Source organism: Cibotium barometz, chromosome 49 (assembly GCF_041138505.1).
Source record: "Cibotium barometz isolate CiBa-2024 chromosome 49, ASM4113850v1, whole genome shotgun sequence".
NCBI classification, from domain to species: Eukaryota; Viridiplantae; Streptophyta; class Polypodiopsida; order Cyatheales; family Cibotiaceae; genus Cibotium; species Cibotium barometz.
In genome coordinates, this window is record NC_141094.1 from 12357763 (window position 1) to 12384582 (window position 26820).

At 40.1% G+C, this 26820-nt stretch overlaps 1 protein-coding gene across 1 annotated transcript in view; it reads left to right on the plus strand.

Moving 5' to 3' along the window:
* Positions 1 to 6341: 6341 nt before the first annotated feature.
* The window catches only part of LOC147610303 (short-chain dehydrogenase/reductase 2-like), a 31204-nt gene continuing 10725 nt past the window's right edge, over positions 6342 to 26820 (plus strand). The window contains exons 1-2 of the mRNA XM_086786549.1: positions 6342 to 6571; positions 6697 to 7193. Of these exons, the coding sequence (XP_086642675.1) occupies positions 6342 to 6571; positions 6697 to 7193 (727 nt within the window). The remainder of the gene's footprint in view (positions 6572 to 6696; positions 7194 to 26820) is intronic.

A 26820-nucleotide genomic window follows, 5' to 3' on the forward strand; every position in this document is an offset into this window, starting at 1 on the left:
TGAAATAAAGGATAAAAAGCCAATGTATTAATCAAAAGACAAATAATTATTTCAACAAATCCACACTTTGAACAAAACCTATGCTAATATTAGTTGTTGATAAGCTCCTTTCAATGATCACCATTCGTTGTACATTCATAATAAGCACTATCAATGCACTTTTCTACCTTTCTTTGGTTGAGAGCTTGATGGGCTATGAGCATGGAAAGCCTTGTTGACATCTGTATCCCCAATCTTCTCAACGGCCATAGCAACCCCAACATTTGTAGCTTCCATGGCTTTTGCAGAATCCAATATATCATCACCATTCCCACCTTCATCATCATTTTCATGCCTTCCAATATCTTCAAAGTTGTCTTCGGCATCCTCATTGAATAGAGCATCATTCCCTTGGTCCTCTTCATTCCTTTGCCCTGCATCTTCAAAGTCTGCAGCATCCCCAACTTCTTTATCATCATCTGTGTCATTTTTGTTGTCAATATCATCACCTTCCTCTTCGTCCTCTGTACTTGGTGGGTCATCAATGTGAAGATTTTGAAGGTTCTCTTTTTCTGCATCATCTAGTGTTTGCTTTTTTGTGCCGCCACTTGCACCACACCACTCTTGCAAGGACGAGTGACCATCTAAAAGAGCAGAGCACTTTGATTCTAATGCCATCGCTTCCAAATCATCTTTGCACAAAGCAATACATCGTCTCTTCTTTAGCAAGCTCTCCTCTAGCACAACTCCACCACAATATATCTCTACAACATAGCTCTGTTCAGGACAAAACCCTGTGATGAGACCATCAATAAAGCCTTTGTCGATGAATTCTCTATTTTGGCCACTAGATCCTGAGATGAATACATTTTTTGTGAGAACCTTATCAATGGCCTCAAACTTGTCAACCTTGCTGATGAAAAGAATAATAGTTGCAATCTCAACTGTTCCAGATGTCCAGGCATCATCTTTTGTGTGTGGATCACACCAAATTCATAGTGCACCTTTGTTGACTGGCTAGAAATCCCTTCGATAAGCATTCCAATGGTGATGAAATCAACAAAACACACAAGAATATATTCATATTGTGAGTTTAGTGTGTTCAAAGCAAGTGCCAACTTGGAGAAAAATTCTGACGAGAGCTGCTCCTTTGTACCATGTAGGTCCATGATTGCCAGCTGAAATGGTACATGCTCTTCACTACAAAAGGCTATAATCTTTGTCATATCAAAACCCACCCCCCTAATTTTCCAAGGAATAGACTCTTGTTGAGATACAATACCCATAGATGCTCTATATAGGTGATTCAGTAAAGTTACTACACGTTTTGGAAGTGAAGGATTTTTTTTTGAAGGATTGAGAGCATCCCTAACAAAGGACTGGCTGTAACTCCTCAATTGATTATACTCATACTCCCCTAGATTATATGTCTCACACACCTGTTCCCAAGTCATCTTTTCCCTTGTCAGATCAAAATAGAAGGCGGTTATTGCATCTTTGAGAACTCGATCTGTTTTTAGCTTCCAAGCCATCTCCTCCATATCCATTCTTTGATGGGTTTGCTTTCCCTTTTTAAGCAATATTCTCTTGTCAAGAAGTGATGTTTGAATGTCCAAAACTTCACTCTTCTGAAGGCCTAAAATGCACCTAAACAACGTTGGGCCTAGTTGGATTGTTCCTGGTGCCTGCTGAATTTGCCCACTCTTCAAAGTTGGAAGTCTGGGATTTTGATCAAGACCTTTAGTTTGGGTTTCTCCCTTTGTATTTGGTAGCAAGCCTTTTGCATAAAGCCTCATGATCTTAACCCAGTTCTGCCATACATCATCATCACATAGAAGCAAGTGTAAATCATTTTTGACAAAGTTCTTATGTAATGTGTGCTCCGTGGTCTCCACAAAGGCCTGCAAAGTTGCAAAGTAAGAAGTTAGCCCCCTCACTATAGATATCACAAAATATTAGGACGAATTATGCATCTATGGGTTTTCAATCATTTGAAGCTTATGCTCAAACTTGAGTTTGAGCCTCACTTGCAGTGCTAAACTAGTATATAATGGTGATGCTCGATCTTAGGTTTGAGCATCACCTCCGTATGCAAATCTAGCACTTGCAAGTGAGGCTCCAACTTAAGTTCGAGCCATAATTAGATATGCAAGTGCTACACCATCATAGAGAGGTGAGGCTTGAAGTTCAATTTCAAACCAAACTATTAAGTTTATGTAGTTTGAGAAGAAGCCTTACATGCATCTTTCTTATGCTACTGCTATACTTAAAACTATAGATCTATGAAGAAGTAAAGAAGAAGTAATGTAGGTCTATGATTTACCAAGATATAGCAAAGAATCAAAAGAGTACCTTCCAAGACTCGTCCATCTTGGGTTGATTGACACCAGGCAAAGGTTTACTAGGACGACCGTTTGCATGCCATTGTGCTCGAGCTTGTAGAAGTTGATCGAGGAATGGCTCCTTTTGCATTGACTTTGCAACAGATAAATTCGCATCCTTGGAAATGTCACGAGAAATCTTGGGCGGGCAATTTACAATTATCTTAGATCTCCTGAACCTGAATTGCTGACGCAGTGGAGGGGTCACTTTAGCCATATTTAGAGCTTGCAAGCTTTTTGCAGCACTAATGGAGTGTTGACCAGAGATAATCCAATATTCAACTTTATGAATATCTTCTTTTGCGAGTTTATCAAGGGGTTGTTTTGTAGCACGATTACAGGGCATCAAAATTGCAAGTATCTCCTCTTGCTTTGGGTCCTCAATAAAGTCTTGGGTCAAAATACGAACCCAATCCTTATTTAACCTTCTATACACATAGTTTGAAGGAGCAGGATAACATTTCATCACATCAATGCTGAAGACCTCATTTAGACCAAAGGGATAATATCCCTTCTTTATTTCTAATGAGATAATTGCTTTGTTGCCCTTGTTTAGAGTCTCAACCTCCATTAGCTCGTCATCGGACACATCTATCTCCTTTGAACCACTTGCTGGTTTTGTCCTTTGCCTCTTTAAAGAGATTTCTTGAACCTTTGTAGAGTGCTTTGTCTTTCTCTTCTTTGCAAGTGCTTGCTCCTCTTCTTGCACTTGAGAGCCTGCCATGTCTTCAGCTGCTATTGTGCTTGCATCAAGGGCTTTTATTTTGTCACCCTCCTTTTTATGTTTTGAAGAAGTTGCACCAGCATTTGTAGATGCTTCAAGTGCACTCTTCACTATGGCCCTGCCTTTTTTCTCCACAATTTTCCTAACTTGAGTGGTTGTCTCCTTTTCAGGTATGGACTTTTTTCGTGAATCCAAAGCCTTCTTTGCATGCCTCACTGCTTTCACCAGGTCCTCCACATTATCCACCCCTGAGTCTTCTTGATTGGAAAAGTCAATGATCTTCAATCCTAACTTTACAATACAATTGTCCTTTCCTAGTTTACTGCCAGTCATGTCTGCTCGGTGAAAAGTTTCCAATGATAAGCAAAACTTATTTGCTTTTGTAGTTTCTCCTTCTGGCAATACAGTGCATGTGAAGCATGGGTTTGCTCTTGCATCCACATCATCCTTAGCGCCTACCACAATCCCCATATCTCCATATGATGTATCACCTTGAGACAAAAACAAATGGAGGACTCCTTTGAAGTTTGCACTAGCATCGTAGCTATCCACAAACCATTTTACTCCTTCTTTGTTACTCAATTCGAAGGTTTTATCCACCTTAATTCTAGGAGTGACACTTTTAGCTTGAGTTGTTGTTTCGAGAGCATCCAGAGTAAAGATTGGTGCACCATGTGGTTGCGAGGTAGCGGGCGCTCTGCTAGCTTCCATTCCTGTGAAGCAAAAAAAAGTTTCAAAACCTTAGAAAAAATTAGATTTAAATGCTACATATCAAATCAAAACCTATCAAACTTAAGAAACTTAATGCATGCTACAAAAAGTTTTCTTGAATAGCAAGAGCCTCACTTGCATTTACTTAATCTATACAGAAGCTCGACTTAAGGTGGAGCCTAGATCCAAGTTGTGCACTCATATGCTAGGGGTGCGCTAGCATAGAGAGACAAGGCTCAAACTCAAGTTTGAGCCTTAAGGCGAAGTTCCATGTATGGGAGGCTTGAACTTAAGTTGGAGTCTTAAGAGGCCAGAGTACACTAGCATGGAGAACAGAGGCTCAATCTGAAGTTTGAGCCTTAAGGCCAGTGTACACTAGCATCGAGAGCCAAGGCTCCAACTCTAGTTCGAGCCTTAAGGCCGGTGTACACTAGCATGGAGAACAAAGGCTCCAACTCAAGTTCGAGCCTTAAGGCCGAGGTGCACTAGCATGGAGAGCAAAGGCTCAAACTTAAGTTCAAGCCTTAAGGGGCCGAGGTGCATTAGCATGGAGAGCAAAGACTCAATCTGAAGTTCGAGCCTTAAGGGACCGAGATGCACTAGCATGGAGAGCAAAGGCTCAAACTGGAGTTCGAGCCTTAAGGAGCCGGGGTGCACTAGCATGGATATCAAAGGCTCAATCTGAAGTTCGAGCCTTAAGGGACCGGGATGCACTAGCATGGAGAGCAAAGGCTCAAACTGGAGTTCGAGCCTTAAGGGACCGGGATGCACTAGCATGGAGAGCAAAGGCTCAATCTGAAGTTCGAGCCTTAAGGGGCCAGGGTGCACTAGCATGGAGAGCAAAGGCTCAATCTGAAGTTCGAGACTTAAGGGGCCGGGGTGCACTAGCATGGAGAGCAAAGGCTCAAACTCAAGTTCGAGCCTTAAAGCCAGAGTACACTAGCATGGAGAACAAAGGCTTAATCTGAAGTTCGAGCCTTAAGGCCAGTGTACACTAGCATCGAGAGCCAAGGCTCCAACTCAAGTTCGAGCCTTAAGGTTGGCGAGAGCCAACTCAAGTTCGAGCCTTAAGACCGGTGTACACTAGCATCGAGATCCAAGGCTCCAACTCAAGTTCGAGCCTTAAGGCTGGCGAGAGCCAAGGCTCCAACTCAAGTTTGAGCCTTAAGGCCGGTGTACTAGATTGGAGAACAAAGGCTCCAACTCAAGTTCGAGCCTTAAGGCCGGTGTACACTAGCATCGAGAGCCAAGGCTCCAACTCAAGTTCGAGCCTTAAGGTTGGCGAGAGCCAAGGCTCCAACTCAAGTTCGAGAGCCAAGGCTCCAACTCAAGTTCGAGCCTTAAGGCCCCGGTGTACACTAGATTGGAGAACAAAGGCTCCAACTCAAGTTCGAGCCTTAAGGTCGGTGTACACTAGCATCGAGAGCCAAGGCTCCAACTCAAGTTCGAGCCTTAAGGCCGATGTACACTAGCATCGAGAGCCAAGGCTCCAACTCAAGTTCGAGCCTTAAGGCTCTCGAACTTGAGTTGGAGCCTTGGCTCTCGCCAACCTTAAGGCTTGAACTTGAGTTGGAGCCTTGGCTCTCGATGCTAGTGTACACCGGCCTTAAGGCTCGAACTTGAGTTGGAGCCTTTGTTCTCCAATCTAGTGTACACCGGCCTTAAGGCTCGAACTTGAGTTGGAGCCTTGGCTCTCGATGCTAGTGTACACCGGCCTTAAGGCTCGAACTTGAGTTGGAGCCTTGGCTCTCGAACTTGAGTTGGAGCCTTGGCTCTCGCCAACCTTAAGGCTCGAACTTGAGTTGGAGCCTTGGCTCTCGAACTTGAGTTGGAGCCTTGGCTCTCGCCAACCTTAAGGCTCAACTTGAGTTGGAGCCTTGGCTCTCGCCAACCTTAAGGCTCGAACTTGAGTTGGAGCCTTTGTTCTCCAATCTAGTGTACATCGAGCCTTAAGGCCTAGATTGAAGAACAAAGGCTCCAACTCAAGTTCGAGCCTTAAGGCCGGTGTACACTAGATTGGAGAACAAAGGCTCCAACTCAAGTTCGAGCCTTAAGGCCGGTGTACACTAGATTGAAGAACAAAGGCTCCAACTCAAGTTCGAGCCTTAAGGCCGGTGTACACTAGCATCGAGAGCCAAGGCTCCAACTCAAGTTCGAGCCTTAAGGTTGGTGAGAGCCAAGGCTCCAACTCAAGTTCGAGAGCCTTAAGTGGTGCAAACAATCTACGACGAGCAACGATTGACAAATGACACACTTAGCGTGCAATCAAGTAAGCGTTTATATTAGTGTAGATAATCATTTAAAGAAGGACTTACTTTCTGAAGTCTCCGATGTTGCACAGTCTTGATCTTGACGGGATGCTTGAGGTATCCGAGGAAAAGAAACCGCTAGAAACGCAGGGCTGCAGGGAGATCTGCTCCAGGGTGCGCTTGAAACGCAGGGCTGGATCTGCTCCAAGGTGCGCATGAAACAAAGGGTGCGCTGGAAACGCAGGGAGCGGAGAGTTTTTGCTGCGAGATATCTGCTCTAAGGCGCGCAGTTTTTGTATGGGTGAAACGGGAGGTCGGCCGGTTTTTTTTGCGAGGGAAGGCGAAGGCGGGTGCGCAGTTTTTTTTGGCGAGGTCGGACGATTCTGGTTGTTTGCGAGGGAAGGGGAAGGCGAGTGCGCAGGTTTTTTTTGGCGAGGTCGGAAGGCGATTTTTTTCGAGAGAGAGAAGGCCAAAGGCGAAAAAATTCTAGGGGTCGGCAAGGAATTTCGGGGTGCGGGCGGAATTCCGTTTGGGGGGGAGGGGAATTCGAATTTCCGTTGGGGGGAATTTTTGAATTTGAATTTTGGGGGGGGGATTTTTGAATTTGAATTTTGGGGGGGGGGATTTTTGAATTTGAATTTTCGGCCGTCAGGGCCGGGCGCGCCGACGGAGGAGGAAGGGGGGGTGGGTTCTGCTCGCCGCCGGGAGAGGGGTGGCTGCAGCGGAGGAAGGGAGGGGGATGCTCGCCACCGGGAGAGGGGGAGCTGCGCCGAGGAAGGGGGGGTTCTACCGGGAGAGGGGTGGCTGTAGCGGGGGAGGGGGATGGTCGCCGCCGGGAGAGGGGGGGTTCTGCGCGGGCGGCTGCAGAGCGGAGGGGGGGAGGTTCTACGCGCACCGACGGAGGAGGGGGGGAGGTTCTACGCGCACCGACGGAGGAAGGGGGGAGCTGCTCGCTGCCGAGGAGGATTCTTCGAATTCGATTTGCGCTCGGCTCCGTTCCGGATGCGAGGAGAATCGATTTGCGAGAGGAAGACGGAGGAGCGCCGGGTCGGTCCGGCAGAAAGCTGGGTTTTGGTTTCGGTTTCGATTTGCGAGAGGAAGACGGAGGAGCGCCGGGTCGGTCCGGCAGAAAGCTGCGTTTTGGTTTCGGTTTCATTCCCCAAGCCCAAGCCCAAGCCCAAGCCCCAGGTCCCAGGTCTTTTGATAATAGTTACTTTCACTTTTGGTTATATACTCATCTTCATCCACACCCCACTTGTTCTATGGGATTAGGCTAGTTTCCCCACTTGTGTAATAGACAAGGCTCGAACTCAAGTTCGAGCCTTGAGCTTGAGATTTCTTGTTTTCTTCCCTATTTTTCCCATACACCAATATACTTATATACTCATCTTCATCCACACCCCACTTGTTCTATGGGATTAGGCTAGTTTCCCCACTTGTGTAATAGACAAGGCTCAAACTCAAGTTCGAGCCTTGAGCTTGAGATTTCTTGTTTTCTTCCCTATTTTTCCCATACACCCAATATACTTATATACTCATCTTCATCCACACCCCACTTGTTCTATGGGATTAGGCTAGTTTCCCCGCTTGTGTAATAGACACGGCTCAAACTCAAGTTCGAGCCTTGAGCTTGACCTTGAACTTGATATTTCTTGTTTTCTTTCTTATTTTTCTCATACACCCAAATATACTTATAAACTATGCGATTAAAAATTCAACTAAAATCTATATAATGCACAATGGCTCATTCCCCAAGCCCAAGCCCAGGCCCAGGTCCCAGGTCCCAGGTCTTTTGATTATAGTTACTTTCACTTTTGGTTATATACCCATCTTCACCCACACCCCACTTGTTCTATTGGATTATCCTAGCTTCCCTCTCTATTCCTACTTACTTGTGTAATAGACAAGGCTCAAACTCAAGTTCGAGCCTTGAGCTTGAGATTTCTTGTTTTCTTCCCTCTTTCCCCATACACCCAAATATACTTATGAACTATGCGATTAAAAATTCAACTAAAATCTATATAATGCACAATGGCTCAAACTTGAGTTTGAGTTTCATGAAGGAGAAGAGTCTCAAATCCAATGTCCATTTGCTCATTTCCATGTCACATTCTCTTCACTAGCATATCGTTTCTCTCTATTGCTTTCTCTTTGCCTTTGCTGCTATTGTAACCACTCACCTTTGCCTTTTGTAGCTATGAAACATTGATGGCTAATTGACACCATATCTTGACTCAATATCCCAAAATGAAACGGTGTGGCCAGATGCAGAGGGTGATGAAGCCTACCTCTTGGGAAACTAGCATATACATGAGGTAAGGATTATCACGTCAATTGGGACCTCTTAATAGCAAACTAGCATATGAAGGTGAGGCTCAAACTTTGGTTGGAGCCTCCAAGCAAACTAGCATCTGTGGGTCAGGTTCAAACTTTACTTGCAGCTTCCTAGAAGCGAACTAGCATCCGCAGGTGAGGCTTTAACTTTTGTTGGAGGAGCCTACCATTCTAGCTAACATATGCAAACTAATATATGATGCAAGTGAGGATGATAACTTTAACTGGAGCCTCCTAGTAGCAAACTAACATATGATGGTGAGCCTCATGGAGCCTCCTACAAAGTATATGCAGGCAAAGGCTCAAGCTTTAGATGGAGCCTAGCCTCTTAGCAAATTAGCATTGATAGGTGAGATTCAAACTTTGGTTGGAGCCTGAACTCATGTTGAGATTGAATTACATTTATAGTTTTGTGTACTACCGCAAAAACATCGCTTCAGTCTTTCTTATTGAGATTTTGATTTTTTCAGGGATTGGAGGGTCTAAAACAAGGTGCTTCAGTGTTTCTCATTGATGGTTCTGCAAGGAAGGCATGCGGGGTTATTCATTCCATTGATGCATCTCAAACATGTGGTTTTCAATTCATTGGTGAGACATGTGCAGCAATACATGTTCAACAAAGCTTTGATGACACATTTCTCATTCCATTTGCCACAATGGATGCACGAACAATGTCTCAAGCAGTTGGAAGCATCATCAAATGGCCATTGGTCAACCTTGTTATGGACAGAGACATTACTAATACCAAAGAGGATAATTTTGCGAAACTTCTTGTTGATCAAGAAGATCACTTTATAGATAGGGAGAGCTGGAAAGAGAAAAGTGTCATCCTCTGGGATGACAACAGATCTACAAAACTTGGCAATGGAGTAGTATTGCTGGTCCACCCATACGAGGCTCTAAATTGTAGAGAACTAGGGGAGAGTAGCTTGGGTGTCATTATAGAAGGATCTTTGCATCCAAGTTCAACTTGTGTTTCAGGTTTGAATTTGGTTAGTTGGCCGATCAGGCAACTCACATTTGAGAATGGTGAACCATTAGTGAAGGACACAGAATCTTCTTCTATTGATGAGGGTATTCAAGATCACTTCATGCAAAAAAATATTGACAGTCTAAACACTTCAAGTGATGAAAAAGAGGATGATGATGTAGAGGGCAATGATGGCGATAGTTCTGATGGCAAACACCATGATGCCATGATCACTGACTATGATATCATTGAAGGGACAAATAAGAAAAGGAGCTATGTCCATAGGGTAAGAGTAATGAAAAATTACGATAAAACCCATGGAGCTGGCAAAAAATGTGATGTTGCAAACATTCACAACGTCGCAACCATTGATTGTTGTGAGAACCGATGTTGTCAAATTGGAGATAGATCCAAAATCATGCAAGCTAGGGTACACTTTTGGGGATAGAGCTATAGTACACGATACACATTTGTACTAGATTGCATGGGCATGGCCTATAGACAAGGTCAAGATGACGAGTGCTTTGAGTTCACATTTGATGGGAAGAAGGTTTGTAGTAAAGCATGGTATGTAATGCATGGCATCGGTAAGTCAACGTTCTATAGGCTCAGAAAGAAGTTCTTGAATGGTGCATGTAATGTCAGTCATGGCAACAGTGGGATAATACGGAAGGGCATGACACATGTTGAGATGGCAAAATCAATCATACAGGGCTTCATAGATAATAATGCCGATCAAATGCCACATAGGTCAAGGACAACTATGCATGGAGCTCGCGAGACCCAACGTGTTCTACCAACAATGTACAAACAGGTGGACATATTGCGTGAAGTGAATGACACACTTGTCTCGTTCGAATACCGGCCACTGTCACAACCATCATTCTCAAGATTGTGGAACACAGAGTTCAAGACAGTTAGTTTATCAAAAACCAGCACCTTCTCAAAATGCGACATTTGTACGGCAATCAAGGTCAAGTTGGAATCAACAAAAAATCAAGAGGAGCGTGCCAGATACATGGCACAAAGAAGGGCACACATGTTGAAACAAATGAGTTGTAGAAATCTATACTATGCTTGGAGGAGCTCTTCCGAAATGAACCCAAACAGGTATTTGTGTATTATACATGATAAGATGGACCAGAGCAAGACTGCCATACCACAAATTAAACCAGTTCCTAAATCTCTCAATGGGGTTGAGAGGCTTCCAGTATCCTTAACAGGAATGCTCACTCATGGACATGGACAAACAGCTTATGGTCACTTTGCCTTGGGGTTATGGCCAAGTGATCCCAACTTCACAATTTCATCTCTCTCAAAATGTTTAAGAAACTTAGAAAGAGGAGAGCAACACATGTATGGTGACTTGAGCTCACAAAACTCAGATGCTGAACCACGAACAGATCTTTTTGATTGTGTTTTGTCTACTATGGCCCTGTATCAGCATATGGAAGTACTGAAGGAGAGAAATGCATATTGCAAGCAGAGCATTGAGGATGCAGATGCAGAGACAGAAACAAATGTGGATATAGAGGGAAATTGTTCTTCACATATGCAGTCAGTCTTTCATACTAACACACATGTGCAAGATAGGGGCAATGGAAATGCGTCAAGTTTAATGCCATCAAATTCAAGGACATTTTTTAAGAGATTGCCAAGGACATTGTTGTTGCAACTTGACAATTGTGGTTCTGAAAATAAGAACCGTTATGTATTTGCCTATCTATCCCTATTGGTTGCACGAGGAGTGTTTGACATGGTGCAGCTTGGTTTTCTTATGGTTGGTCATACTCATGAAGATATTGATGCATTGTTCAGTCGCTTCTCTGAGAAGTTAAGGAAACAAACCATTTTCACATTTCCACATTTGATGAAGATCTTTAATGAGTGTGTTAGCATGCATCCAGCACCCTTTCTCCTACAAAAGGTGGCAGACTTCAAAGGCTTTGTCAAGGGATGCTTACATGATGGAGCCGATAGCTTGATTGGACATTCAAAGCCATTGCAATTTAGGTTTTATATGAGTGATGGAATACCTTTGATGCAATACAAAGTACACCCCAAAAATGTTGATTGGTTACCAGAAAGCGGTATAGAGTTATGGAAGAGAAATGACCAGGGAGGACCCAAGCTTCCTGAAGGTTTTCCAAAAGTATTGCCACCCTTTGAGTATGTTAAGGAAAATGAGAAGGTTGTGGAGGGCTTAAAAAAACATGTCAATTGGTGGAAAGAGCACTTGCAAGAGAAAGGAGACCAAAGTGATTATGCTAAGTGGATCAATCCGGTCCTTGCCTATTGGGAGAATCTTATGCTAAACATGCAAACCCCTAGTGCAAGGGAAGACATTGGATTTTATGACTTTTGGCCAAGGAGTGTATGCAAAAAAGCTGAGCCTCTTAACCTTCAAGTGGAGGATAATGTAGATGAAGGGTTTGATGTAAATGAGGACCATTATTGTGGTCCAATGCGCAACAAACCTGCTGAAGAGTTCAACCCGACTCTTGATGTGTCTAAAGGAGATTTTGCGCTTGTACAACCTTGTGATGCAAATTACCCAATATGGTTGGGAGTGACAACAAGTGATGTTGATCAAAACAACAACTCAATAAACTACCTACAAGTTCAGATACAATATTGGGCACCAATTTCAAAGAAGAAGAATGCAAGTGATGTGGAGGTTTATAAGGATTGCTGGAACAAGTATTGGCGAGAGAACAGAAATGATCCTCAGCGTTGGGAAGATACTAGCTGCATCATTTGGGCATGGAAGCCCAAGGGTGGACGACTTCCAGAGAAAATCAAGATTCCAAAGGCTATAATACTGAAGGCCAAACAGAGTCAATTGAATCAACATGTCAGTGCAGTTGAGCAAGAATAATTTGTTAGCATATGGGCAACTAGCTTCATAATCTTTTAGCAATGTTGTATGAAGCTACCAAACTCATAGTTTGATCATTATTCAAATTGTAAGGCTTTCTTAAGCTTTTAGATTTATGGTGCACCCATTGTTCAAGAATTTTGATTCAATACAGATGGTGATCTTTTTAATTCTATCACCTAGACTTTCTTACAACTTAAAGTTACATTGAATATCCTTTCTTTGTTAAAATTTCTGTATTTGATGGTCAACTGGAGGCTATGTGATATAAACAAGCTTAATTCCTGGTGTGCAGGCAAATTTACATCCCACCACCAACATCATATACACTTGTTACAAATGTACAATAGTATATAAATCATATCGCATTATTCAAATGCTTGTTGAGAACATCCAATAATAAATCTTGCAGATCGTACAGTAAACATTGTATTGGATCTAACAACAAAGAATGCTTGTTGAGAACATCCAATAATAAATCTTGCATATCGCATAGTAAACATTATATTGGATCTAACAAAGAATTGTCCCAAAATTGTGCATATTTTCCAAAATTCCTAAATTTGAGTTTGTGTGAGAAAATTCATACACATTGATATTCAGACTGAAATTCATAAATTAGTAATTGGGTCTTCAGATGGAAGTACCGCAATTACATGGAATCCCTGACTTGCTTGAGGCCTAGACATGATGGTATTTATCTTATAATTCTAAGGACCGTGACTATCCATATATACCGAGGGTATAACTGCAGCTCTTTACTGGCAATATATACGAGTAAATCTAAGACCTTGAAATTATAAGCAAAAATGCTATTCAGATGATGAATTCGAATGTGGTTGATATGATTTTAAAACTGTGGCTAAGAACTGATGAGTTGAATTGGATTCTGATTGAAAAATGATGATTCCTGAATTTTGGTTGAAAATATAAGCTGAGCAAAACCACAATGAGGATGAATGGGACGAGTCCCTGTGATAATGTTCGTAATTGGAATGACGATAATGACTTCAGCGAATCACTATGAGATTAGTGGATTGTGCTGACAGATTTCTACTATTAACACTTGACCCAGTGGATCAAGTTAAGGGATGACAAATTAAAAATATGTATAATTGAAATTCCCATGGAGGAATGTTCAGATGAAAATTTCAATCTAATGGACCATTATTGTGTTAAGGATATGAATGATATGATCTGAATGAATTGTTAACTGATGATGAGCTCTATATAAGGGATCTTTATCCCAGGATTCTGCTGGGTTGACCAGACTATAAGGAACCCCAGAATCAGCTGGATCATAAGAGAAAGAGTTGTCCCAGGATATGAATGATATGATCTGAATGAATTGTTAACTGATGATGAGTTCTATACGAGTAAATCTAAGACCTTGAAATTATAAGCAAAAAATGCTATTCAGATGATAAATTCGAATGTGGTTGATTTACTGGCAATATATACGAGTAAATCTAAGACCTTGAAATTATAAGCAAAAATGCTATTCAGATGATGAATTCGAATGTGGTTGATATGATTTTAAAACTGTGGCTAAGAACTGATGAGTTGAATTGGATTCTGATTGAAAAATGATGATTCCTAAATTTTGGTTGAAAATATAAGCTGAGCAAAACCACAATGAGGATGAATGGGACGAGTCATTGTGATGATGTTCGTAATTGGAATGACGATAATGACTTCAGCAAATCACTATGAGATTAGTATATTTTGTGCTGACAGATTTCTACTATTAACACTTGATCCAGTGGATCAAGTTAAGGGAAAGAGTTGTCCTCTAGTTGCGAGATGAGGACATCTCGCGTTTTTTAAGTGGGGTAGGATGTAAGATTCCTCCCTCCAGCTTTTGAGGTGTATAGGTGTAAGAACCTCCCCTTCTGATCTTATAATTGTTCCCCTCTCTGAAATAAAAGAAAGATCCTGTTTTACCCTATTTTGGCCTAGAGAGAGAAAATATCTAGAGGGAGGTAATCCAAAATTGAGATATTTTTGGATATAAAAATCCTCCTAGTGTCTAAAATGGTTTCCCTTAAACCAGAAATTCAAAAAGAACTTTCCAATGTGCAATTGAAATTAATTGAAAATAGGTATAAAGGACCTTAGCCTAAGGGTCCAGATTTTTTTTAAAAAAATTAGATTATGGTCTAATTAAGGCTCCTATGGACCAATAAGATTAATCCAAATGTAAGGAGGATAAATTGAAGAATAAAAGAAAAACCCCCCAAAAATGAGTAAATGCTCACTTAAGATGAAGAGTTGACTACTGAGTACAAGGTTTATTACTAAAAAACTATGAATATTACTAAAAAAATGAGATATTTTGGGTATAATGGCACATTTTTGATACCTTGGTAATGAGAAGGGAGCTCTTCAAGGAGGCACCTATTTCACGTGTGGAGGAGTTTTAAACTCAAAAATAATAGATATTTTCATCTCTCCTCTCTCCTTTTTCAAAACTAGATCTGTAAGATTCCTCCCCAGCCTTCGAGGTATACAGGAGTAAGAATCTCCCTTTTTGATCTTATAATTATTCTCTCTCTAAAATAAAAGAAAGATTCTGTTTAAAAAAGGAAGACCCTCTCCCTAGAATACTTCTCAAGAGTCACGCCTATTTTAAGGATTCAGAACAATGAGTTCAGAAGTGAAAATCGGTGTTTTGGATACCAAGGTTTTGGTTTTCATTCGAGTACGGCCCAAAAGAAGTTCTTTATCTCTTGGGGAGTATAAGAAGTTATCCCCCAGATATTGTGAACCTTATATCTGAATTCAATGAAAGTAGGTGACTTAGCCTACAAGCTTCTTTTACCTCCTCATCTCAAAGTTCTTAATGTATTTCATAGAAATACATTAAGAACATATTTCATAGAAATATGTGCCAAACCCAAATCATAGAAAGACGGTAAAACTTCAGTGGCAAGATACCGTTGGCTTCTAAGTTACGCTAGTTCCTTCCTTTATATAAGTCGTAACTTTTACATGTCGCTCACAGTAATCTTACTTCCATCGATCTCCCTTCTTCTTAATCTCCTTCATGGCTTGGCAACATGAATTAGTTTTATCCATGATGATTTCTCACCTTCAAGACGCAAGCGAGTCTGTGAAGAAAGATTTTATAGAACAGTATGAGCGCTCACTTTTTCCTCACCTAGGAACTTCTGTAGCTCAGACCAAATGGTGGACCTATCAAGACATAACTAGGGTAACACCCTGGGGTTAGCAGCACTTTCATAACAATGTCCGCTTGGCCATGGTTATTGAAGCTTTGGGTTTGGGTCCTCGATACTATTGCGTCATGAGATCAAGACATCTTGGGTTTTCTGAGCGAGTCTTCTTACTGGCATGTTTTCTTCCTCATCAGAAGATATGCCTTTACCCCGTTTTTGGCTTGCCTCTCAGAGGTCCTTTTGTTAGATCACCTCATACCACTGAGATAGGTGCGGCAATAACCAACAGAATTATTCCCATAGATGAGTTACCTTATACGTGCGCAGCTTGTGAGTGCTGCTTTTGTGATCATATGATGGATGGACTTATGGAAGTGTAAAGAGTTCTATCTTTACTGTATATGTTCCAAGAATGAATAAAGTTTAAATCTTGTTCTTGTCTTGACCCTTACTCTCTTTGAGACTTTTTTATTTGGTGGTTAATCTTAATTAAATTTTTCTCTAAGTCTCATGTTCGTGCATCTTGCGAAATTATCCCAAGTTTGCGAGATGAGGACATCTCGTGTTTTTCAAGTGGGAGAGAATGTAAGATTCCTCCCCAGCCTCTCAAAATGTCCAGCATCTTTCCCTGTAATCAATCCCCTCTTCAGAAATATAAAAGACCTTGTTTCTAACTGTTTTGACTTAGAGAGAGAGAATATTCAGATTTTGAATATTTGTAGATAGAAAAATTTATCATCTTATTAAAATAAGTTCCCCTGAAACAGAAATTCAAAAAGAACTTTCCAATGTGCAATTGGAATTAATTGGAAATGAGTATGAAGGACCTTAGCCTAAGGGTCTAGATTTTCAGAAATTTTTGGATTATGGTCCAATTAAGGTTCCTATGGGCCAATAGCATCAATCCATGTGTAGGGAGGAGATAAATCCAATTTTGTAAAAGAAGATATCCAAAAATGAGTAAATGCTCACATAAGATGAAGAGTTGACTATGTACAAGGTTTATTAGTAAGAAACTATGAGTAATATAAAAAATATGAGATATTTTGGGTATCCAAAAATGAGTAAATGCTCACATAAGATGAAGAGTTGAAAATGTACAAGGTTTATTTAGTAAAAAACTATGAGAAATATTAAAAATATGAGATATTTTGGGTATCCAAAAATAAGTAAATGCTCACACAAAATGAAGAGTTGAAAATGTACAAGGTTGAAAATGTACAAGGTGGATGAGGAACCATCCCCTCTTCAGAAATATAAAAGACCTTGTTTCTAACTGTTTTGACTTAGAGAGAGAGAATATTCTAGAGAGAGAATATTCAGATTTTGAATATTTGTAGATAGAAAAATTTATCATCTTATTAAAATAAGTTCCCCTGAAACAAAAATTCAAAAAGAACTTTCCAACGTACAATTGGAATTAATTGGAAATGAGTATGAAGGACCTTAGCCTAAGGGTCTAGATTTTCAGAAATTTTTGGATTATGGTCCAATTAAGGTTCCTATGGGCCAATAGCATCAATCCATGTGTAGGGAGGAGATAAATCCAATTTTGTAAAAGAAGATACCCAAAAATGAGTAAATGATCACATAAGATGAAGAGTTGACTATGTACAAGGTTTATTAGTAAGAAACTATGAGTAATATCAAAAATATGAGATATTTTGGGTATCCAAAAATGAGTAAATGCTCACATAAGATGAAGAGTTGAAAATGTACAAGGTTTATTAGTAAAAAACTACGAGCAATATTAAAAATATGAGATATTTTGGGTATCCAAAAATAAGTAAATGCTCACACAAGATGAAGAGTTGAAAATGTACAAGGTTTATTAGTAAAAAACTATGAGCAATATTAAAAATATGAGATATTTTGGGTATAATGATTCCATTTTGACACATATGTAAGGAAGGGGAGTTCTTTCAAGGAGGTGCATATTTCACATGCTTGAATGAGTTTTAAACTAAAAAATAATGTGATATTTTTATCTCTCCTCTCTCTTGAACAAAACCGAATAAAAAAGTAACCAAACTAGATCCAAATCTAGTCCAAATTCAACCAAACTGAATCTGGAAAACTCTAAAATTCAGTTAGCTTTGGTTAGAGCTTCCCTCTCCTATAAATAGAACATGAGTCCTTTGAAAAAAAAAGGAAGAATTTTACTATACTAGAGTTATGCTAAAATAATGCTAGTTTCTACTATTCTCTAAAATTCTCTCCAAATTGAAGAAATTGGAGCTTTCCTCTTTCTTCAATCCCCATTGGTGACTTCATCAACATACTTAACCAATTGATTGGTTGGGGGCCTCTACCGTGAACAAAGAATCAAGTAATTTGTAAGGTAATTAGTGAATTTTGATCATTTTCTATAATTTCTCAATGTTTCTCTCTTCTCAACCCCTCTCAAGCTTGAGAAGCTTAATTGGAATGGTTTTTGAATGCTATTGAAGTTAATTGATTAATGATAGTTAAGAATTACATAAATTTCTATTTATGCTTAATTCTAATGGTTTTTATGTAATTTCTCTCTCTCACTCAAGAAATGGTCATACTCATGGCCCATTCTCAATCCAAATGAAGCTTTTCATAAAGCTTTTCCTTAATCCAAGATTAATCTATGCTTGAGGTCAAATTAATGGCTTTTTTCTATGCTTTTAGTTTATGTATTTCATGAATATTGATGATTCAACCCATTATTGGATTAATGATCCAATTAGGGATCATTCTAATCATTTCCTTAATGATAAGCTTTATCCTTCAAAATAAATTGAGATTTATCAGTCATAGTAGCGGAGCTATGGTAAAATTTTTATAAAAATTACACATAAAATAATTTTATTCAAAGCATGAAAAGAGAACTTCCTACCATATTCTAGGAATTATCATCCTAGATTAATTGAAAGAATTTTATTGTAATCATGGAGAAATTGATTTTTTATGCATAATTGATGATTATATTATTGTAAAAGTGTTACTTTTATCATATTTGGATTTCATGCATAGAGGTATGCATAAAAGAATTATTATTTTAATATAAAAGTATTTCTTTTATCATATTTGAATTTCATGCATAGAGGTATGCATAAAAGTTGATTATTTTATTATAAAAGTGTTTCTTTTATCATATTTGAATTTCATGCATAGAGGTATGCATAAAAGTTGATTATTTTATTATAAAAGTGTTACTTTTATCATATTTGGATTTCATGCATAGAGGTATGCATAAAAGTTGAATATTTTATTATAAAAGTGTTACTTTTATCATATTTGGATTTCATGCATAGAGGTATGCATAAAAATTAATTATTTTATTATAAAAGTGTGACTTTTATCATATTTGGATTTCATGCAGAGGTATGCATAAAAGTTGATTATTTTATTATAAAAGTGTGACTTTTATCATATTTGGATTTCATGCATAGAGGTATGCATAAAAGTTGATTATTTTATTATAAAAGTGTGACTTTTATCATATTTGGATTTCATGCATAGAGGTATGCATAAAAATTGATTATTTTATTATAAAAGTGTGACTTTGTGGAAAGACGAGAGTTCGTTATAGAAACTGTATTTTGTGACTATTTGTAAATGACTGTTTTATGTCAAGAATGCTGGGGAAGAATTTTGACCGTCTTGAGGATTAAGGTCATGAAGACCGAACTGATAAAGTTGCAACTGCTGACGGAGAGTCAATGGAGGACGTCTCGCGTAGCAAGGTCGGCCGAGGTCTTGACCAGCCTCGGTTCGATTTAAATGGTGAGCTTCCGATACGGTGGATTAGGGACCAAGGAAGCGGCCTATGAGTGAAGCGCTAGGTCACCTGCAAAGGATCCTAGAGGGTGCTGACCATACGGTGCTCGGGCTCTGGGTCGCCGAAGATACCCACACGTGCGTCGAGGAAGATATTGGAACAAGGAGTAAGAGTTGTTTTTCTGAAACCGGGCATGGATCTGGTTGATTGACCTTACTGGTCCTCAACGGATGAGTCCATGGCTCTTTTATATGGATCTGTGGGTTGATCTTGTTGATCTTCCACGGAGATTCCATTCTGTTATATGAATATATTGCCGGTTACTATGAGCTAGGAACTATGGAAAAGGCCCCTGAGTGAACAGGTGGTGAGCGTTCTGGTTGCCAATGATGACATAAGTACACTGATGACGGGAAATAAGGATTCAACCAGAGACTTTGAGGATTATCATTAGAGCGACATAATGGTTTCATTAAAGGATTATTTGAAAGTTAGTTGATGTTGAGAAAAAGACAATTTCATATTGGGTGTGTAAGTGGTGTGACTAGTTTTATGTTTGCATGAACTTCTGACTAAGGGGCCTGGGAACTCTTTTCCCTGGTACCCGGGACAAAACCTAACCAAATTCCTAATTGGATCCCATCTCTACAGTGGTTAGGAGGTTGGCTAACCCATGGGAGGTTGGCTAACCCATGGGACTGGATGGGGTTAGGCTAGATTGATGGATCCGTAAATTAAGACTCAATTACTGTTATTACGATAGATGAAGTAAATCCCGGATAGTAATTGTTCTATGGATAGGAATCAACGGCTGTACCTCTTGATGGGGAAAAAAGCGTTGATCCCAATGATCCAAGTGCAAGTTTTGTCCTTGATTAACCAAGTACCTTTAAAGGTGCAGTCGGATCAGTTGATCGGTAATAGTCTTGACTACGTTAGAGTAAAAAGTTATCCTGGTGGAATCGCCCGTGCTTTCCGGATAAAGGAAGTTTTTCCGGGTTCGGTTTTGGAAAAACCGACGGATTAGTCTTTTGTCCGGATATCCGTGGATGAGGCCCCGAGTGTGGGACCCTGGCCCGCGCAAGAAAGGCTACTTCCGTTGTTAGCACCCCAAATCCGTTTTGCGGTTGGAAACAGGGATCTCACAAGATCCAAAAAGTAAGCTGAACTGACCCAAAAATGGTCAAAAATTGACCAAACTGATTTGTAAAATTCTAGAATCAGTTTGCTTGGTTTGAGGCACTTTTTCTTATAAATAGAAGCCTCCCCCTTTGTAAAAGCTTAACGATGTTTATGCACTGTTACTCTACTCCTGTCTTGAGCCATCTACATTGAATTTTTTAATGATTTGGTTGGATATTCAGATTTTAATTGGTAGGTGATCCAGATGCCCAGATGTATACTATGGGATATTTTTACTTACTTGGCATTGGACTCATTTCTTGGCAAACAAAGAAGCAACCTAGAGTTTCCGGTTCTTCAGCAGAAGCAGAGTATCATACTTACTTTGAAATAGTCAAAGTGCTTCTGTGGCTTCATCTTCTTGATCATCTTCATGTCCCTCCTCCGCTGCCTACCATTGTCTACTCTGACAATCAAAGTGCCATGTCTCTTGTTGGGAACCAGTTTTCCATTCGAAGTCCAAGAACATTTCCATTCATTATCATATGGTTTGTGACTACTTGGCGCTCTGTACCTTATTAACACTGGAGTATTGTCCTACTAGGGACAACGTGGAGGACATCTTCACCAAGGCTTTCTTTGGATCACTTACTTCCACGCGCCGGTATATCGGGGTCCTCTTCAGGGGAGCTAAAGAGGAGATGTTGGAGGGGTCATCTCCACTATTCTAGGTGCTTCTCTATTGTTCTTTTACCTCTGGAGGACCTACCCCACCTCACTTCGCTGCCTTGTGCATGATAGTACATTGATATTAGGAAACAAGTGGTACTTGCTGCAAATGCACCTAAGAAGCTCTCTTTGATCACTCCAAGGCGACTCAAGAAAGAGATTAAGGCTTTTGGCACTATCTATGTGTTACATGTTACCCAAGAGGGGATGGAAGGCAGTGGACAGCACATAGATGAGGAAATGGCAACTCTTCTTAAGGAGTATGAAGATATTTTGCAAGTGCCAAAGAGTCTACCACCTAAAAGGGAGATTGACCATGCCATAGTACTTGAACCGAATGCAAAGGTTGTCATCAACAAGCCTCCTTACCGTTTGTCTAAGGTAGAAAGAGAGGAAGTGGCTAAGCAAGTGCAAGATTTGCTTGCTATGGGTCTTATTCAACCTTCACAATCTCCATTTGCATCTCCCGTTCTTTTGGTGAAGAAGAAGGATGGATCCTTTCGCATGTGCATTGATTATCGTGACTTGAACAAGGTCACAATCAAGAATAGGTATCCCATACCTCGCATTGATGATCTTCTTGATGAGCTCAAAGGGGCAAAGTTATTCACCAAGATTGATTTGAGATCGGGATATCATCAAATAAGGATGAAGGAAGGTGATGAAGAGAAGACAGCATTTAGGACGGAAAGGGGATTGTTTCACTTCATGGTGATGCCCTTTGGTCTTACAAATGCTCCGGCCACTTTTCAAGCATTGATGAATCGGATATTGGCTCCCCTTCTTTTCAAGTTTGTGCTAGTGTTCTTCGATGACATCTTGATCTATAGCAAGAGCAAAGGGGAACATCTATGTCATGTGAAGCAAGTGTTTGAAGTGTTGAGGAAGCACAAGCTTTATGCAAAGGAGAGCAAATGCACATTCATGGTTAATGAAGTGGAATATCTTGGACACTTGGTGGGTGAGAATGGCATAAGGGCTGATCCTAAGAAAGTGGCATGTGTCAAAGAGTGGCCAACACCAAGCAATACAACTCAATTGAGAGGATTTTTGGGATTATCTTCTTTCTATAGAAGATTCATGCAACATTATGCATCCATTGCGGCACCTCTTACCGACTTGCTCAAGAGGGAGGCTTTCTTTTGGGATTCCATTGCCAACAAGAGCTTCAATGAGCTCAAGGAGTTGCTCACTTCAGCCCCTATACTTGTATGTCCGGATTTTGCAAAGACATTTTATGTGAGGGCGGATGCAAGTGGTAGAGGAATTGGGGCAGTTTTGTATCAAGAGCATGGAGTCATTGCATTTGAAAGTAGAAAGCTTACCGAAAAGGAGATGGGGCTTCATGTTTATGAGCAAGAGATGCTAGCCATACTTCATGCCATCAAGAAGTGGCATCACTATCTTTATGGTGCTCATTTCAAGGTGAGAAGTGATCATAGGGTGCTGAAATTTTTCCTCTCCCAACCAAATCTTTCTCCAAAGCAAAAGAGATGGCTGGCCACACTTCAAGGATATGATTTTGAGATATCCTACACACCCGGGAAGGACAATGTAGTGGCGGATGCATTGTCTAGAATGTGGGCATGCGCTACAACTTCAATCATGGAGGTATATAGTGAATGGATCAAGGGGATTCAAGAGGAATACCTCATCAATGAAGGTGCTGCCCATATTTATACCAAATTACAGCAAGGTGATGGTGGAGAGTTTCCTCATTACAAGCTTCACAATGGTCTCTTGTGGTACAAGGATAAGGTGTATTTGGTTCCTACCTCATTCTACATACCAAAGGTGCTTCATGAGATGCATTCTTCACCACTTTCGGGCCATCTTGGTGTACTCAAAACCTATGATAAAGTGAGCAAGAGTTTTTATTGGAAAGGCATATGGGGAGATGTGAAGAAGTTTGTGATGGAATGTGCTTCTTGTCAAAAGAATAAGGATAGCCATCAACTCCCAAGTGGTTTACTTCATCCATTACCTATTCCGGATGGTAAATGGACTCACATTTCTATGGACTTCATCACGGGTCTACCAAAGACAAAGCATGGATGGGATCAAATATTTGTGGTGATTGATAGGCTTACAAAATCAGCCCATTTCATTGCTTCAAAGACCACTTATGGAGCATCTCATATTGCCAAGCAATTTTTGGAACATGTATTCAAGATACATGGCTTGCCACTCAACATAGTTTGTGATCGAGATACCAAGTTCATGGGGACTTTTTGGAGGTCATTATTTGAGAGCTTGGGTACTCAAATCACTCCATCTATGGCTTATCACCCTCAAACGGATGGGCAAACGGAGTGCACAAACAAATGGCTTGAGGTGTACTTGAGGCACTATTGTCATGACATGCAAACATCTTGGGATGAGTGGCTTTATCTTGCTGAATTTTGCCATAATTCAAGCAAGCATTTGAGTATTGGCATGTCACCATTTGAGGCTCTCTATGGATATCAAGTATATGTGCCATCGATAGCCTTCCATGAAGACAAAGTGGTCAATCCATTGGCAAAAGAAGAGTTGGAAAGAATGAGACAACTTCTTCAACTTTGCAAGGACAATATGAAGAAGGCTCAAGATGTCATGAAGGCTAATGCGGATGTTCATAGAAGGAATGTGGAGTTTGAAGAGGGTGATTATGTGCTATTGAAGCTTCCCAAGAGTCGGCATAACACTCTCAAAGGTGTAACCAACTCAAAATTGGCTCATAGGTATTATGGACCATACTTGATTATCAAGAGGGTTGGTGATTTGGCCTACAAGTTGGATTTGCCTTCTTCGACAAGGATCCATAATGTGTTTCATGTATCTAACCTTAAGAGGTTTATGGGATCTTTGCCTCAAAATATGGAAGAGCTTCCACCCATGAATGAAGAAGGTGAGATCATTTATGAGCCGGAGAGGGTTATTGGCAAGAGGACAAGAGAGTTGAGGAATCGGAATATTGATGAATACCTTATCAAATGGAAGCAATTACCCATGGATGAGGCTACTTGGCAATCATTGGAGTATGTCCAACAACATGGCTTACTTGTGGATGACTTTCCGTGACCAAGTGGTATGGTTTACTTGAGCAAATTGGGTAATATGAGGAGAAGTATACATGCTGTAATTTCTGGACAGCTTTGGGAAGGTCTACTATTGGGCCTATTTTTCTACTCCAACAAGCTTCATGGCGTATCCTAATGAAAGATTATGATGTGGGCTACATATGGCTAAGTGTACATATCATTTTCAGCCCAATATATGGAGTATAAATGAAGGATTTTCAAGGGTCTTCATCGACTAGAAGGGCTGTCATAACAGTCCCACTCATACACTTTGGGCTTGAAGCTTTGTGGACTTGTATACATCCGGATTTTCATTGTAAATGTGCTTTGGATGTACTTGAGAACTCTTAACCACTTCCCATTGATTACATTAGAGTCTCATACTTTGAGATTGTACATGTTATTGATTTTGAGGACAAAATCTTTGGGAAGGGATGGTTTGTAATAAAGTAGGAACTTTATTCAATAGGGTTAATAATGGGACAAGTCCATGTATAAAAGAGGGGACTTGGACCATGGTTGTAACTTTTGATGATCATTTTTAGAAATGGAAACTATGTTTCTTGGAGCTCATGGCTTCTCTCTTGGCTTGTGAAAGGCTATTTCCATTCTCTTGGTGAGAGACTAAACACACTTAGGCATCATGTTTACATGGTGATTACTCATATTTTCATGGCTTCTCTCTTGGCTTGTGGAAGGCTATTTCCATTCTCTTGGTGAGAGACTAAACACACTTAGGCATCATGTTTACATGGTGATTACTCATATTTTCATGCATTACATCCCTTCATTCCACTTTATATCAAAAATAAGAATTCTCTTACATTCTATAATAGATGTGATAAGATGTGATATGAATCAGATAGATGGGAATGAATGGATGGATGGATATGATGAGGATAAAAGTGATGAGAATGAGAGGTAAATAGATGTGATGAGATGGGATGCGAATCAGATAGATGGAAATGAATGGATGGATGGATGTGATGAGAATAGAAGTGATGAGAATGAGAGGTAAATAGATGTGATGAGATGGGATGTGAATCAGATAGATGGGAATGAATGGATGAATGGATGTGATGAGAATAGAAGTGATGAGAATGAGAGGTAAATAGATGTGATGAGATGGGATGCCAATCAGATAGATGGGAATGAATGGATGGATGGATGTGATGAGAATAGAAGTGATGAGAATGAGAGGTAAATAGATGTGATGAGATGGGATGCCAATCAGATAGATGAGAAAGAATGGATGGATGGATGTGATAAGAATAGAAGTGATGAGAATGAGAGGTAAATAGATGTGATGAGATGGGATGCGAATCAGATAGATGGGAATGAGAATAGAAGTCATGAGAATGAGAGGTATTAGATGTGATGAGATGGGATGCGAATAAGATAGATGGGAATGGATGGATGGATGGATGGATGCGATGGATGGATGTGAGAATGAGAGGTAAATAGATGTGATGAGATGGGATGCGAATCAGATAGATGGGAATGAATGGATGAATGGATGGATGGATGTGATGAGAATAGAAGTGACGATAATGAGAGGTAAATAGATGAGATGGGATGCGAATCAGATAGATAGGAAAGAATGGATGGATGGATGTGATGAGAATGAGAGGTAAACAGATGTGATGAGATGGGATGCAAATCAGATAGATGAGAAAGAATGGATGGATAGATGTGATGAGAATAGAAGTGATGAGAATGAAAGGTAAAAAGATGTGATGATATGTGATGCAAATCAGATAAATGTGAATGAATAGATGAGATGTGATGTCATGTGAATCAGGATGTAAATGAATGATATAGGATGTGAATGAATGTGATAACATGTGAATCGGGATGTGAATGAACGATAAGGGACGTGAATGAATGTGTTAGTATGAAATGGATGTGATAAGATGCGATGTAATCTGGATAGATGTTAATGTATGTGAAGTGATGAGATGTATGGGTAGATGCAAGTAGATGTGATCTAATGAGGATAAATGAGGAATTAAGTGATGAGATAGAAAAAGATGTGATTAGATGAGAATGGGAATACTTATTATGAAATGAATGTGGATTGATGTGTGGGTAATGTGGATGGATAAGTGGATAATGTGGATTGATGTGGATGGATGTATGGATGATGTGGATTGATGTGTGGGTAATGAGAACTGACGTATGGATTGATGAGGATGGATGTATGGAAGATGTGGATGGATGTGTGGATAATGTGGATTGATGTGGATGGATGAGTGGATAATGTGGATTGATGTGGATGGATGTATGGATGATATGGATTGATGTGTGAGTAATGTGGATTAACGTGAATGGATGTATGGATGATGTGGATTGATGTGTGGATAATGTGGATTGATGTGGATGGATGTATGGATGATGTGGATTGACGTGTGGATTGACGTGTGGATTGATGTGGATGGATGTATGGAAGATGTGGATGGATGTGTGGATAATGTGGATTGATGTGGATGGATGTATGGATGATGTGGATTGATGTGGATGGATGTATGGATGATGTGGATTGGTATGGATGATGTGGATGAACACCATATTAGTGAATTTGGGAATTTCCCAATTCCCATTTTTGAATACTTAAAAAAGGGGACATGGATAACATGTTTGTAAGTTTCTCAAAACCCTATCATATGACCTATCGTTGGAAAGCGCTTGAAAAATGGAATCTAAAGAGCTATAAAGCGCTCATTTTGGATTAGTGGTGTTCAAGTTATGGTT